This window comes from Octopus bimaculoides, chromosome 10 (genome assembly GCF_046866305.1).
Source record: "Octopus bimaculoides isolate indiv1 chromosome 10, ASM4686630v1, whole genome shotgun sequence".
NCBI lineage: Eukaryota > Metazoa > Mollusca > Cephalopoda > Octopoda > Octopodidae > Octopus > Octopus bimaculoides.
Window position 1 is genome coordinate 44,921,794 of NC_142937.1, and position 17,500 is coordinate 44,939,293.

Genomic DNA, 17,500 nt, shown 5'->3' on the forward strand with positions numbered 1-17,500 from the left:
AGATAATTTTTTTAAAATAATCATTGCTCAACAATACTCTGCATATTGGTAACATTACTGCTGCAGTAATCCTGCAGCTAATTAATAATTTTTAATTAAGGTGAAAGGCCTGCAATTTTGAGGAGAAGGGGGTCTGTTGATTTAGTCGATGCTATCATCTCCAGTACTTGACTGATACTTTATTTTTCTGATACTGAAAGAATAACAGGCAAAACAGAATAACAGCAGATTTTGAAGTAAATCAATATTAAAAAGTCAGAAGTGATGTTCTTACGAAATCCGAACGTTTCAACTCATGTTGTATTCATAAAGATTGGCAAAGAATGATAGAGTTTGTGCAGAAATTCTGCGATCTGAAGATGTTTTCTCTTTTAGAATGCTCGGATAGACGATGAGATTATGGAGCTGCTAGAAAAAGCAAGAGTCGTTTTCGGAAGATTCTAGTGATAGAAAATCCAACCTAGCGTACAGATCGCTTTGTACTGTACAGTTGTCCTAATCACATATTTATACCATTTATGCGGTAGTAATATGTGGATGTGATACCGCCAACATGTGAAAAATCTCCTAAAATTCCTCCGAAAAATCTGAGACCGTATAAGGAAGAGGTAACTCACGCAGCTAATTGAATGGTGAGAAATTGAACTGACTGATGTTATTATGCAATGGATGGGACATACGGTTCGAATAGAGGACAGTTGAATACCAAAAATACTACAGATAACATGAGACTAGTCAGATTAATGAGTAGAAATGGGAAAATACAGAGTGTGAGATGGACTAAAGGCTGCAGTGTGTTGGTGAGCGATATTATGCCAATCTATTGGATGCTCTTTTCTGAGAGGAGATTAAAGTCTAGAATTTATGCGCATGGGATAGATGCACCATCACACGTTTATGAACAGTATTGTATAATGAGTTTTACTTTAGTATGGTCTGTATTGCTAGGATCTAACGTATAGACTTTCTAATATTGAACAAAGTCTTTGAGATGTAGTTTATTATATTGTGGACATGTGAATGCTAGGATAGATTATCAGTGAGGCCTGTTATATTGTGAGACCTAATATTAGCAATGACTTTGAGAATTCTAGCTCTAGTTACATCTTGTTTTATGTTCAGTGATTGCGTCACATTCAGAGAATGCTTTTTGAATTCACTGTTTGACTTGACGAAAAATGGAATAATCTGCAAAGGAATGGGTGCTGATGGATATCATTTATTTTTTTTCTACTTTAGGCACAAAGCCCAAAATTTGGGGGGAGCGGGCCAGTCGATTAGATCGACCCGAGTACGCAACTAGTACTTAATTTATCGACCCCGAAGGATGAAAGGCAAAGTCGACTTTGGCGAAATAATTGTGGGGCAGACCAGAATTGATAGAATGTGGGCCAGAGAGAGTTTCATTAGAATACAGAAAGCATCTCACATACAGGACCATAGATAAACGGAGACTATAAGCAGACATTCAATATTTTAGCGCCAACGAGGGCCACAATAACGTATGAAAACCATGTACCGTTCTAACATAGGGTAGATATTTTCTATAAAGAGAAACATCATTAAAATTTACCAAATAAATATTTCCAGAAATAATGCTTACCTTTAAGTCCTGGTAGACCAGGTTCACCTCTAAGTCCAGGTATACCTCTTTCGCCTTCAGGTCCGGGTTTCCCCTCCTCGCCAGGATAACCAATATCACCACGCTCTCCAGTCTCTCCTTTCCTTCCAACTGGACCGATTTTTCCAACACTTCCAGGTTCTCCTTTTAGTCCAGATGGACCCAAATCACCTTTCATTCCTTTCTCACCGGGTACACCTGGTTCTCCATCTGCTCCTTTCTGTCCTGGTTCTCCCTGGTCGCCTGTAAAATATTGTGAGGTTATTATATGTAATCGTTTTTCTCTTCTCCCCCTTCTACTTCTCCTCGCTTCCTCATCCTCCTCCTACTACTACTATTACTACTAATAATAATAACAAAAACAACAACAACAACAACAACAACAAAAACAAAAACAATAACAATAATAATAATAATAATAATAATAATAATAATAATAATAATAAATGCCCTGATGCAGTACCAAGCAGTGGCTCTCATGGTTTCTTATCTTAACTGATTGAAAGTGTTATGTACATTGGTTTGTCTTGGTATAAAAAGATGGGCTACAGCAAATATTCTGCTCAATACCACAGATTTGCTTGTCAGTTGTTTGACCTTAACCAGTTGCGCATGTCCCTTGATGACTGACGATATGTGTATCTCCGATCACGAGCAGAAGTAGTGGGGGAGCATCATAGCCATGTGTTAGGGGGAATTCTTTTGGGTTTGAATAATTCACCTTTGGACACATGGGTGTTTTGTTCAACATCCTTAAACAAACCTTATTCAGGGACCTTTTGAGCGAGATGGGCTACTCGACCTGAAGAACATTCTAACTGGGCCCCACCTGCGAGGTCATGCGCTGTTTATCTTGATATGAGATCACCATGTCGCGCACATATGATTGAGATGCATGTGCTTTGTGTACCCTTATCAGAGGGGTAGTCATGACGGGTATAATGGGCTTCGTATATTTTACCCCAATGTCACATTAATGGCATGCACCGCTCTCTCACTCAATAATAATAATAAAAAAATATAGATTCCCCAAGATAGTTTCAGCAAATTGTAATAGTGAATCGTGGCTATGGCTGCAGAAAGGAAGCTGAAGAGGAACTAGGATACTTGGCATCTAAGGTTATACCACAGATTTGTTTGTCAGTTGCTTAACCACGACACAGAGAAATGAAAGTCAACGTCAGCGAAGCGTATCAAAAAAGGCTGAAGATGGTGTTGAAATCCAACCTGAATACCAAAAATTTGATTACCACAATGAATATCTGGGCAGTTGCGGTGGTCAGATATAGTGCCTCCATCCTCAAATGGACTAAGGAGAAACTATCAACACTGGATAGAAGGACGAGAAAGTTGATGACGCTGCATGGGGCGCTACATCCTAAAGCAAATGTAAACAGACTGTGTATGAAAAGCAAGAACGGTGGCAGAGGACTAATTAGTATAGACCATTGTATAAGAAGTGAAAGGAGGACGCTTGCCGGGTATTTGATAAATAGTGATGAAGACCTGTTGCAATATGCCGTGAAAGATATGGGTACAAATGCAGATGAAATGATGGGCAAGGAAGAGTTTAACCAAAAGGCTGAAGAGAAGAGAAAAGAAGACCTAGAAATGAGAATGCATGGACAGTTTGAAAGGAATACACAAGACTTTAAGGATAATACAGCATCGTGGGCATGGCTTGAGCGAGGTGATTTGAAGCGTACCACCAAAAGCCTGATCATTGCTGCACAAGACCAGGCTCTCGCTACCAATTCAGTGAAGTATAACATCTATAAAACTTCTGACACCTAGAAATGCGGACCCTGTGGAAAGAGTGTGAAAAATGTGACCCACTTGGTAAGTGGATGTGAGAGCTTTGCAAAAAAAGAATACAATCGCCGCCACGATAAAATGTGTGTGTGTGCGTCTTCATTGGCTCTTATGCTGTAAATACCACTATGAAGTAACAGAGAACTGGTATGAGCATGTACCAATTAAAGTTATCCAGGAGGAAGAAAAGTAAAGATACTCTGGGACTATGACTTTCAGACGGATGGTGTAATCGAACACCGTCGGCCGGATATTGTCATTTGGAATAAGAGAGACAAATACAGTCAGATCATTGATATAGCCATACCAAATGACATGAAAGCTGCGAGTAAAGAGGTTGAAAAAAATCACCAAGTACTCCGAACTGAAAGTGGAAATGGCGAGACTGTATGGAATGCGAGAGGGTCATATAAAAGTGATACCAGTGGTGATCAGAGCGTTGGGCTCAATCCCATTAAAACTGCAAAACTTCTTAAGGCAACTGGAAATCCCATGCAAGTTTAATGTCTTGCAAAAAGCAGCCTTATTGGGATCAGCGCACAACTTAAGTGAAGTATTATCTGTCCGAAGTCCTTGTTGTGACTTGACAGATGACAAAAGACTCCTACACTGTGTTACGAAGGAATAATATTAATAATAATAATAATGATAAGAAGAAGAAGAAGAAGAAGAAGAAGAAGAAGAAGAAGAAGAAGAAGAAGAAGAAGAAGAAGAAGAAGAAGAAGAAGAAGAATGATAATAATAATAATAATGATAATAATAATAATAATAACAATAATGATGATGATGATGGTGATGATGATGATAATAAGACTAAAACAATACCTATTGTCATAGGTGCCCTGGGAATGACAGCGAAACGGGCTGATTACTACCTAGCTCAGATACCAGGAAACCCCAAAATGGCTGAAGTTCAAAAGATAGTCCTCATGGGAACTGCCCATATCCTACGTAAAATACTGTCTATGTGATCTCAAATTTTAAAACAAATACATAATTTTCTTATGGTTTCTTAAACATTCTCTAGAACAACACTATGTACGAATCGAAATATATGGTACTCTAGGCATAACGTCTACATGAAATTCTAACTTGTTGTGTCTTGAGGTCTCTGGGTGAGACTTGGATCCAATTTGTACAAATGCAAAGCAAAAGTCAAACATATAATAATAATAATAATAATAATAATAATAATAATAATAATAATAATAATAATAATAATAATAATAATAATAATAATAATAAGAGGGAGAGAGAGAGTATAAGAAATGGAAGCGTGACCAAGATACGAAAGTTTTACAATGGAAGCTTGGACAGAAGTGGGGGAGTTAGAATATGGAAGAACATGGTATGATCATCGGACTGAAAGAGTTCTTCAGTCGGAGAAATGCAGAATTTTATGGAATTTTCCTATTCAAACAGATAAGAAGCTAGAAAATAACTAACCAGACATAACAATAGCAGACAAGAAAAGTGAAGTTGCTTACTAATTGATCTATTATACCCGTTTGATTGAAGAATTGTGAAGAAAGGGGATAAAACATTTTGAAAAATACAATTTGAAATTGCAAGAATTTGGAATATGAATACATAAAACGCTGGCTGAGAAATTTAATGAATTACTAGGAGAGCCAGAGACAGTGCCTGAATGGCTTACGGAAGGGAAAACTGTCCTAATGAACTAAACCACTGAAACGGCAAACCCACAAAATTACAGACCTACAATTTACAAAGCCTTTACTGCAATAATGTCGCAGAGAATGGGCAAACATCTGGAAGAAAACAACGCGTCTCCAAAAGAGCAGAAGGGATGCTGAAAGTGCTCATACGACTGTAAAGAACACTACTGATCAATAAAGCCATAACTGAAGGCATCCGCAGGAAGAAGGATCTAAGTATGGCTTTTGAAAGTATTCCCCACACATGGATCCTAGAAACACTAGCCATGAACAACTTAGCACCAATAATCATAAAATATGTAAAACATTCCATGAATACATGGCAGTCAGTGCTACGTCTCCAGACAAAAGAGGGACTAATAAAAACCAAAACCATTTCCATTAGAAAAAGAATATTCCAGGGAGGCACGCTCTCTCCTCTCCTTTTCTAACATGCTAAACAGAACTGGATGTGGATACAACAGCCACAGCAAAGCAATCAGCCATCTCTTGCATATGGATGATCTAAAACTGTATGGTACAAATGATAAACAGCTGGAAGCATTACTACAGACAATACATGGATTTACCAAAGAAATAAACATGAAATTTGGCTTAGAAAAATATGCCAAAGCAACCTTGAAAAGAGGAAAACTGGTTAAGAGTAACTACATCACACTAGATAAAGCAAATGAAATAAGAAAATTAGACGAAAGCCAGACATAGAAATACTTAGGAATCAATGAACTAGGTACGATGCAACACACAAAAATGAAAGAGAAGAGAAGAAAGGAATACTATAGACAAGTTAGATTGATACTGAAAACAGAGCTCAATGCGAAAAACAAGAAAATAGGTATCAACACTAGCCGTACCAGTTAAAAGTTACAGCTACAATATTTTTAACTAGACTCTAAATGAACTAATCAAAACAGACAGGAAAATGTGAACAATAATGACATAGAAAGAATATATATATATATATACAACGTATCGAAGGTAGTAGAGGCCTTATACAGCTAGAAAACTACCATAAAATAACCACCAAAGACTACAGAAATACCTACTTCAGAAACAAGGAAAGCTAATACGATCAAAGCAAAAAACTGTTTTCTGCATTTAAGGATGTTGACAAATGCAAAAAAAAAAGAAGTCATAGTACCTAACAACAATGAAGAAAAAGAAGAACAAAAGCTGGAAAACAACTGAAATCCAAACTAAAACTGGAGCAGCAACGGATCATAATAAAACGATGGCAAGAAAAGCCCCTCATGGCAAATATTGGGTAAAATCAAACGGAAAAGAGATAGACAAAGCAAAATCCCAACAGTGGCTGAGAAGCTTAGGACTCAAAGCAGAGACCAGAAGTCACCAGAAATACGTAGGAAAAAGAAATACAAGTAACTGCAAAATATGTGATGATGGGGAAGAAACAGTAAGCCATATTTCTCAGGTTATCCAGTCCTGACTAAGAAGGAATATATTCAAAATACGACAGAGGTGGGACCTATATACACTTGAAAATATGTCACCACTATGGAATAACGATAGAAAAAAGATGGTATAAGCACGACCCAGAAAAGGTCAAAGAAAATGAGAAAGCAACCATACTCTTAGATATGCCAATACACAAAAAGAAATTAAGGCCAATAGGCCGGATATGGTTGTCAGAGATCACCAAGAAAAATGTCTTCTAATCGATGTATCAATATCAACAGATGACAATATTTCTCTAAAACGGAAAAACTTTCAAAATACAAAGATCTGGAAATAGAGGTAGCTCGAATGCGGAGCCTAAATACGGAAACAATTCCTATTATAGTAGGCGCATTAGGTATGATGAAACGAACATTGAGACAAATACATGTCAAATTCACCAGGACTTACAAGAATATATGACATACAGAAAATAGAACTACTAGGCACCGCACACATCTTACGTAAAACACTTTCAATACAGTGAAAGTAAGAGCACCACAACAAACCACAGCACATAACCAAGACACACAGAGCTGTGTTCGGTAGTACAGTGAAAGCACATGATAAAAATAAGACTACTGAATACTACTACTACTACTACTACTACTACTACTACTACTACTACTAATAATAATAATAATAATAATAATAAGAAGAAGAAGAAGAAGAAGAAGAAGAAGAAGAAGAAGAAGAAGAAGAAGAAGAATAACAAGAGCACTCAAGGAGCGCAAACTTTCACCAGCGCAACACCGACGTCCTCTCAACGATTAACCGGAGATGATTTTTAAAATGAGAATATCATGGGTCCTTTTGGTTTTCTCTTCTCTTAAATTCCGGTCTTCCTTTAATTATACTGTTGTCTTAGATTGATGTATAGAATTATGCATATATGTAAGTATACTGTAAATTGTTAAAATGTATGTATAATCTAAATTAATAACTAGCATTGTCTTTTTAGTTATTTGTGTGTATATATATATATATATATATATATATATATACATATATATTTAATTTATATAAGGGCATTACTATACAATAATGCCTCACGCTTAGAGGGACTTTATAAGTCAAAACTACCAATATATATATATATATATATATATATATATATATATATATATATATATATATATATATATATATATAAATTTAAAGAATGGAGTAAACGCGAAGTTTACATTTTTAACATCGCCGATTCCTATGGATCGCATAAATTGTAATTATTTGAAACATATGTCGGAATAAAAGTATGCAGTTATAATATGCGTTTGCTCCATTCTTTAAATTTATATATACTCAAATACCCAAAATATCAAGGAATTTCTACCTCATAAACAGGAGTTACACCACGGTTATTTTGTGATTTTTGCTACCCTGGTATCTATTAACGAATTTATTTTATCCGAGTTATTTATTACTCGGAGAAAATAAATACATATAATATATATATATATATATAGATGTATATATATATATATATATATATATATATATATATATATATATATATATATATATATATATATATATATATATACAAATATATAAACAGACAACGCCTTTATAAAGAAGACAAAAATCATACACTTCCTTAAAATATGAAATAGGAAGAATCTGGACTACGAGAACTGCAAAGGTCGTGCCTATAATAATTAGTATGTTGGGAACAGTAAGCAAAGTTATAGACAAATGGCTAAAGGAAATTGGAAAAGAATGACCTGTAGAACTCCTAGAGAAAATGTGTCTCTTAGGGACCACAAGGATTGTCAGATAGGTTCTAAACACTTGCAAGTCCACTGAAGACTTGTGGACACATAAAGTTACAGGTAATTATCCGCCACCCACATGAATCTTTCCAGGAATAAAACTGAACCAGAATCAAACAAAAACAATAATAATAAATGTCCTGATGCACTACCAGGCAGTGGCTCTCATGGCTTCTGATTTTAACTGAACGGAAGTGTTATCATCTATATGTTTTGTCTTGGTGTAAAAAGATAAACTACAGCAAATATTCTGCTCAGTAACACAGATTTCCTTGTCAGTTGCTTGACTTTAACCTGTTGAGCATGTCCCTTAGTGGATGACGATTTGTGCATCTCTGGTCACGAGGAGGTGTAGTGGGGGTCCATCAAAGCTAGGTGTTAAGAGGAATTCTTTGCGGTTTGAATAATTTATCTCTGGAAACATGGATGTTTCATTCAACATCCTTATTCAGGGACCTTTTAAGTTGGATGGGTTACTCAATCTATAGAAAATCCTAACTGGGCCCCAGTTAATAATAATAATGTAAAGAGAGGAGGAACAAAACGAGATCGATAGGAAATCAAGATCGTCTATACATGAAGAGAGCAAATGGTGGAAGAGCACTAATAAGTGTGGAAGACTGCGAGCGTATCGAACTCGAGAGCTTAATGAGATACTTAGCCCAAAATAAACCCTTGTGACAGCTAGGAACGAGGGAGTATTGAAAGCAAGGAAAAAAAGAAAAACAAAGGAAGAAGTACAAGAAGGACATAAAGAAGAATTACGCAAGAATGGACTACACAATCAATTCCGTGCAGCACAGCATAAGTTGCTTGGAAAATAGGTGGGATTGGCTGATGAAAGGAACACTAAAAAAAGAGACCGAGAGCACTTTACTGGCAGCGCAAGACCAAGATTTGGCGACGAACTGGAGGAATGAGCAAGTGTCTCTGCTGTGCCGCATCTGCAATAGAGTGGATGAAACCATTGCCCATATTACGAACGAATGCCAGACTTACTCCAAGCCACTAAAAGTTGTAGTGACACAATCAGGTAGCGAAAGTGCTAAATTGGAAGCTGTGCGAAAGGCGGGGGATAGAGAGTAGCAAGACGTGGTATGAGCACAGACCGCAGAGAAGCAAAATGCTCTGGGATTTCCCAATCCAAACAGATTAGAGCATAACAGACCGAATTTAGTGGTGGTGGACAAGATGCACCACATATATATAGTTCATGTTGCATTCCCCTTTGGCCCACAAAAAGTCAAGAAGGAAGGCGAAAAGATAGATTAATACAACCCTCCTAAGTAGAAAATAGCCCGGCTATGGAAAATGAAAAAGGAGAAGATAGTGCTAATTATTGTAGTATCCCCGGGAACAGTATCAGAAAGCATAAACTAAATTGGAATAGTGTGTCCAATAGAACTATTACAAAAGGTTTGCTTCCTTGGTACGGCCAGAATAATCAGGAAGATATTAGCTGAAAAGATCGAATAGCATGGTACCGATAGCTGCAGGTAGCAAGCCCGCTGCGCGTGTAAGACTTCTAGAGCTCCAACAAAACCTATGATAAAGAGAAATAATAATAACAGAAATGATCAGAGGCAAAAAACATGAAAACTGAATTACAAAATATACTGAAGAAAGGGAGAGACAAATCACTTCATGGCCAATACCCTACAAGGCTTGGCAGAGAGGAAGTGAGCCTCAGTAAAAGCCAACAATGGCTCAAAAACTCTGAACTAAAAGACGAAATGGAAGGACTGATTCTCGCTGCACTAAACCAATGCCTGACTACAAATATAAAACAAAATAATGAAAACGGGTCTCAACATCAAATGCAGAATGTGCAACCAGCACAATGAGACAGTTGTCCACATCATCTTGGATTGCCCAGTCTTTGGCAAGTCTGAACATGTATATAGACACGACAATGTAAGCAGTTATATCCACGGGACAATATGCCAACATTACAACATCAAAACTGACGGCGGGAGGTATAAGCATGTGCCAAGCAAGTTACAAGACAATGACCAGGCCCCAATGATCTGGGACATGCCGGTTTAAACGAACAAAGAAATAAAAGTCCAGGCATAGTAATCAAGGATTAGGGGGAAAAACATCTGCTTGCTGATAGACACTGCATTGTAGTCCCTCCTGATCAAAATATTGTCAAAAGAGAAGTGGAGAAATTGTCGAAGTACAAAGACCTTGAAATTGAAGTATTCAAAATGTGGGGCATGAAGGTAAAAACAATACCAATAATAAGTGGAGCATTGGGAATGATAAAAAAATCATATGAACAGAAACGTAGAAGCTATACCTGGATACTCAACACCACACACTGTCAAAATATAGACCTGCTAGAAACAACCCACATCCTACACAAGACACTATTAATGCAATAATACAACCTAAACAAAGCAACCCATAAATACAAGACACACTCTGTACAGCATTTATCTAGCGAAATAAACTCCCACTAGCAAACTAGAAAGCCAAAGCATTACACATTCGACACACAATACAAGCAGTAGCACAGCAAAAGACAAAACCACACCTCAAGGAAAATCAACTAACACAATTCATTACCGGGAAAATCTTGCTCACTCCAAAAAGCAGCAAATACCACACACAATGCTGCACACACCCCAGCAATACGGAGGTGTAACAGTGACGCAGTAGAAATATGCCTCAATTTATCAAATATTGAACAGTTATATAATAATAATAATAATAATAATAATAATAATAATAATAATAATAATAATAATAATAATAATAATAATAATAATAATAACAATGCCCTGGGAATGACGACAGCGAAACGGGCTGATTACTACCTAGCTCAAATACCAGGAAACCCCAAAATGGCTGAAGTTCAAAAGATAGTGCTCATGGGAACTGCCCATATCCTACGTAAAATACTGTCTATGTGATCTCAAATTTTAAAACAAACATAATTTTCTTATGGTTTCTTAAACATTCTCTAGAACAACACTATGTACAAATCGAAATATATGGTACCCTAAGCATAACACCTACATGAACTTCTAGCTTCTTGTCTTTTGAGGTCTCTGGGTGAGACTTGGATCCAACTTGTACAAATGCAAAGCAAAAGTCAAACATAAAATAATAATAATAATAATAATAATAATAATAATAATAATAATAATAATAATAATAATAATAATAATAATAATAATAATAATAATAGAAACACATGTGCAAGTATAAGTGAGAAAGAATTAGAAAAGATTGAAAAGTATAGACTACTAAAATACGAAATTGCAAGAATGTGGACTATGAGGAGAGTGTCTATCATCCCTGTAGTTGTAGCGGCACTCGGAGCACTAACAACCAAGTTCGAGAAATATATCAGAGAAATTGGAATTGACATTAGAGCAGAGCAAGCCCCAAAACTGCTCTTCTGGGGACAACTAAGATTTTAAGATTGGAACTTTGATATTGAATGTCTCCCACTACAATTAACAACCAATTATCAAAGCTTATAATGTGAGGAATTAGAGTATGTGAGGCCTCTGGCAACAAGCTGTTTACAGTGCAAACAGGACCGAGCGCTCTGAGAAGTAAAACAACAACAACAACAACAATAATAATAATAATGAATTACCAAAAACATATAATGACAAGAAACATAACAAGTAACTGCAGAATATGTGGCGAGGGACAAGAAACAATAAATCATATTATCTCTGGCTGCCCAGTCCTGGCTAAGAAGGAATATATTCACAGACATGACAGAGTTGGGACCTATATACACTGGAAGCTATGCCAACACTATGGAATAACAACAGAAAAAAGATGGTATAAACACACGCCAGAAAAAGTCACAGAAAACGAGAAAGCAACCATACTCTGGGATATGCCAATACACACAGGTAGAGAAATTAAGGCCAATAGACCAGATATAGTTGTCAAAGATCGTGAAGGAAAAAATGCTTTCTAATTGATGTATCAATACCAGCAGACGACAACGTTTCCCTAAAAGAAATGGAGAAACTTTCAAAATACAAAGACCTGGAAATAGAGGTAACTCGAATGTGGAATCTAAAAACAGAAACAATTCCTATCATAGTAGGTGCCTTAGGAATAATAAAAAAAATATTCAGACAAATACATAACAAAAACACCAGGACTTACAAATATATATAACATACAGAAAATTGCACTACTGGGCACTGCACACATCCTACGTAAAATACATGCCCAAGGCACACAGTGCTGTGCTCGGTAGTGAAGTGAAAGCACGTTGTAAAAATAAAACTACTGAATAATAATAATAATAATAATAATAATAATAATAATAATAATAATAATAATAATAATAATAATAATAATAATAATAACACTAAATATCCTGACGCACTACTAAGCACTGGCTCTAACGGCTTCTGATCTTAATTGATTGTTAGTGTTATTATGCAGATGCTTGCCTTGGTATAAATAGATGTGCTACAGCAGATATTCTCCTTAATACCACGGACTTGTTTTTAGTTGCTTGACCATAGCCAGTTGAGCATGTCCCTTAGTGACCGACAATATGTGCATCTCTGGCCACGAGCAGGAGTAGTGAATATAGATACGTGTTGAGAGAAATTCTTTGGGATTTGAATAATTCACCTCTGGAAACATGGGTGTTTTGTTCATTGTCCTTAAACAACCCTTATTCGGGGACCTTTTGAGCGGGATGGGCTACTCAACCTGAAGAAAGTTCTAACAGGGCCCCGCCTAAAAGATCATATGCTGTTTATCTTAATATAAAGTCACCATGTCATGCACATATGGTTGTGATGCATGTGCCTTGTGTACCCTTATCAGATGGGTAGTCATGATGGGTATATTGGGTTTCATATATTTGTATCCCAGTGTCATTTGATGGCATGCGATGCTCTAAAGTGAAGTTGCTTTCCTATCGATCTATCACGCCCGTTTGATTTCAGGATTTTAAAGAAAGGGGACGAGAAACGAAAGAAAAAAAAATACAATCCCCTAAAATTTGAAATAGGAAGAATTTGAAGTATGCGAACAAGTACTTTTATCGACCTTGGCCAGCGTGCTAACGAATGGCTTCACATTTTGGCACAAGGCCGGCAATTTCGTAAGAGGAGGTAAATTTATTACATCGATCGCAGTACTCAACTGGAACTTGCTTTATATGACCCTAGAATGAAGAAATACAAAGTCAAACTGCGGTGAATTTGAACCCTGAACGTAAAAGAGCATTTTGTCCAGCATGCTAACGATTCTGCCAGTACATTCTTTTCGCTCTTAACCTTTCATTTTCATGTGGTCGACAATAAATCTACAATGAGCAGGCTCAGGTATGCCATACATAGGGAATATGTGGCATAACTGGACTCCTTTCTCTTAGCATCCTAATACCTTATCGTGATAGATACTCAGTTCGGGTTTCTCAATATTTCTTGTATTTCACTTGATTTGAGAAATTGGATGTGTCTGTTAACCTCATACAATTAAAGATAACAGAAACAATTAAAATTGAAAGAACAAGTTAAAACACTTACCTTTGTCTCCTTGTACGGGGATAGTGTAATTATCAAAACCAAGTGCAGGTATTCCATCTTGTCCTCGCTCACCTTTCGATCCTTTACCACCTTTATCGCCGTCTTTACCGGGTGGTCCTCTTTTTCCGACGCCGGGCTCCCCTTTGATACCGGGAGGTCCTTCAGGACCAGCGTCTCCAGGTTTACCATCAACGCCAAGGGGTCCTTGCTCACCAATGGATCCCTTCTCTCCTGGTAGACCTATGATAGCATCTCCCTTAAATCCACGTTCACCTCTTTCTCCTTTCACACCTGGTAACCCTTCCGTTCCGGCTTCACCTTTTACACCACGTTCACCGGGCTCCCCTTTGGTTCCTAATCCTATTTTACCTTGCAAGCCTTGTTCACCTGGCCTTCCACTTTCACCTTTAGGGCCAGCTGGCCCGCGACTACCAGGAACCCCTGGTTCTCCAACTATTGTTTGTCCTGGTTCTCCTTTTTCTCCGCCTACATAACCTGGAAAAGAAAATTAAATTTGTCAATATTATAACGAATTAATTATTTATGTTTTGAGGCGTACTTCAAATGTTACCATTCTTCAGTCAAACATTGGGTACATTTTTAAAAATTTGTATTAAAAATATGTTCATAACTATGTTCATAAATGTGTTCATAAATGTGTTCAGTCTACTGAATGCCATGTGAAAATGCTCTAACTTTATATGTAAATCTAAGTTTTGCTATATTCTGGAATATGACTATATATGGCTTTCTAGAGGAGATGTGTAAATGTCTTTACAGAAGTTGTTGTGTGTCACCAGAGTTGTATCAAATGAAAATTAAATGACAGACACATTCATTGACTGTCGTCATGTTTTTAATTCGGTAAGTCGGTGTAACTCCTTTGCTTGTCAATTCACTTCTCAATATCTTTTGATAATTTTATGTCAAAATTCGTACACTCATGCTGCTTTTGTCATAGAAAATGAAGGCAGGATTATGTTCTATATGGTGCGTTGTCTGTGTTAAATGTCATAATATTTTTGCATTGTCATTTTCTAGCACGTATGGATTTTCATACGAAAGCATTTTGTTGGAGTTGAAACTGACTGGCAGCTTTACTATGTTGTTGTGTCTCTAAGTATATTTTATTAAAGCTACTATAGAACATCAATTGAGGTCTACATCGCGCAAATACCGATGGTTTGCATTTGTACTGCAAATGTTGTTATTTCTGTTTGCCCATTTAGACTGAAGCGTTTTCATTCAGCACACTCAAGTTACAAGAAAGTTAGCCTTTCACCCGAGAGTCTTCAACACTTTACTAAATCTACGGACGATGGCTCAAATTTTCAACACGTGTGCAAGAAACTTTTGAGCCTTACTTGGAAAGGTACTTACCAGAACCAATATCACATGATTCGCACATTTTCCCAGGTTCGCCTCGGTCTCCTTTCAATCCTATGGGTCCTTGTACACCATCTTGACCATCAACACCATCCTTACCGTCCAAACCATTAATTCCATCAACGCCGGGTTCACCTTTAAATCCTGGTCTGCCTGGCAAGCCGCTTGGTCCTCTCACGCCAGGCTCACCAACCGGTCCAACATCACCTTTCATACCTTTCATACCTTTCATACCTGGCGCACCTGGAACATCTAGTAAATCAAGAGAAAGTAGGAAGATGTTGATTAAAGATGCACGCTTAGAAGAACTGAAACAATATATTTCGATGTTATAATATGGAGGACCGTACATGCACTAAAGCTAAACTGGAACAACAGTTAAATGTTATACACTAAACAAATATTATAAAGTATGACATGGCATGAAACCATTCAGTGCCATAAAGCCATTCATTAACATAATATTAGTGAACGTGATAACCTGTATAAATACACAATACGTTTGATAAAATTCAAATGTCACAGCAAAATTGAGAGACAAACAGAATAAGCGACGAAGAGTAACAGAGTGTGTGTGTGTGAGAGAAAGAGAGAGAGAGAGAGAGAGAGAGAGAGCGAGAGAGAGAGAGAGAGAGAGAGAGAGAGAGAGAGAGAGAGAGAGAGAGAGAGAGGACTGAATGAGACAGACAGACGGAGAGAGAGAATAAAAGACAAAGAGTGAGAGAGAGATAGAATAAGAAAGATGATGACATTTATAGTAATTAAATATACCAGCAGAAAGACTTCCCCCGGGTGGTTTTCTGCTAGCCACTCAATAATATTTACACATTTGATTCTCAATTCTAATAATTTTTAGGATATTTTAAGTATAATTATTTTCTTGTATTATAGTGCTTACTTGCTTAGTAAATACGGCTTTCATTATTTTATCAGTTTCATAATCTCTCTTTTTTAACAAACATTAAGGTAGTCCAGCTTCGTTTAATGTGCCAAAGAATAGCAGCGATCACCTAAAGATATTTTAATACCTATAGCGTATCAAATAGCCATAGCAACACACGGGTGCACAAAAGTCTGGTACTGTGAGAACACATAGAAATGGCGGTTCCTTACTTTTTCAAATATACCCAAATTTAAAATGATCTAATATAACGATATCATTCATCCGGCATGGGTTGAAATATGCCAAAACAATTCAATTCCTCACAAATACATGTTACTTTACATATAATTTACGTGTTAATTCTATTTACTGAAATTTGTTAAAAGGCATATTTTGCTTTGAAGTAGTATCTCCTTGTAGACACAATTGTCAGTAATCATACTGTTTCCATTCCTCTCTGCCAATATTTTTACATTAGACTTCTTTCGAACTCTAGATAAAACTTGTCCCAGTGCCTTGTTGCACGTCAAAGCAAAAGCTGGCTTGACAAGAAGTCGTTTGCGTGTGAATGTGAATGGAAATTCCATTTCTTGAGATACATGTGGTATTCTCGGGATTAGCAGAGTTGATCTTGCATAAGGACCAGAAGCAACCTCAGCATCAATAACATGATCATGACAATGATGTAGCGTGTGCCATTGCAATATCCGTTAGTAGCATCTAAATTTCTCAGAAGCATTATGGAGCAATTTTTCTTCAGAACGTCTGATGGAAACCGTGATGGTGTAAGTTTATTGATGAACTCTATTGGGTACAGAGTTTCATTATCAACTGTATCTGAGCTTCTGTATATTTTTAGCTCACCAGGAATCCTGGTCAACAGAAAATCATTCACAAATTGTGCTGCTTCATTTGTTGGCGTAACAATGGCTCTATTTGCTAGCCACACAGCATTTGTGAAGTTATTTTTTAGGTCAGCATATATAAAATCACATAAATCTAAAAGAGTAGCACTTTCAACACAAAGATCATTGGGTAGCTTGATTTTGAATTCACCTAGGCTTTGTTCAACAGAAATGTTACCATTTCCTACACCAAGAAGGTAATTAGCAAACTTTTTCATCAGAATGACCTTCTGTAAGGAGCCTTAGATTGGTTGTCAACTCCACTACATCCACATGATCGCAAAGAAAAGATCTCCTTTTGTGTCGCATTAGCAATTTGTGATCTGACACCATTATTTTGAGGTAGAATATTCTCTCGAGATACCAGTCGGTTATGTGTAGCGGAAATAGAATCACGTCTACATCTCCATGCATATTCAGGTATCTGTTTCAGTCGCTTTGCCCTGGTTTCATCTGATT

At 36.8% G+C, this 17,500-nt stretch overlaps 1 protein-coding gene across 1 annotated transcript in view; it reads right to left on the minus strand.

Annotated features, from left to right (window-relative positions):
• LOC106871677 (uncharacterized) overlaps nt 1–17,500 on the minus strand; it is a 34,829-nt gene that overhangs the window by 16,169 nt on the left and 1,160 nt on the right. The window contains exons 2-4 of the mRNA XM_014918275.3: nt 15,248–15,505; nt 13,868–14,362; nt 1,604–1,864 (exon numbers count right to left, since the gene is read on the minus strand). Of these exons, the coding sequence (XP_014773761.3) occupies nt 1,604–1,864; nt 13,868–14,362; nt 15,248–15,485 (994 nt within the window). The 5' untranslated portion in view covers nt 15,486–15,505. The remainder of the gene's footprint in view (nt 1–1,603; nt 1,865–13,867; nt 14,363–15,247; nt 15,506–17,500) is intronic.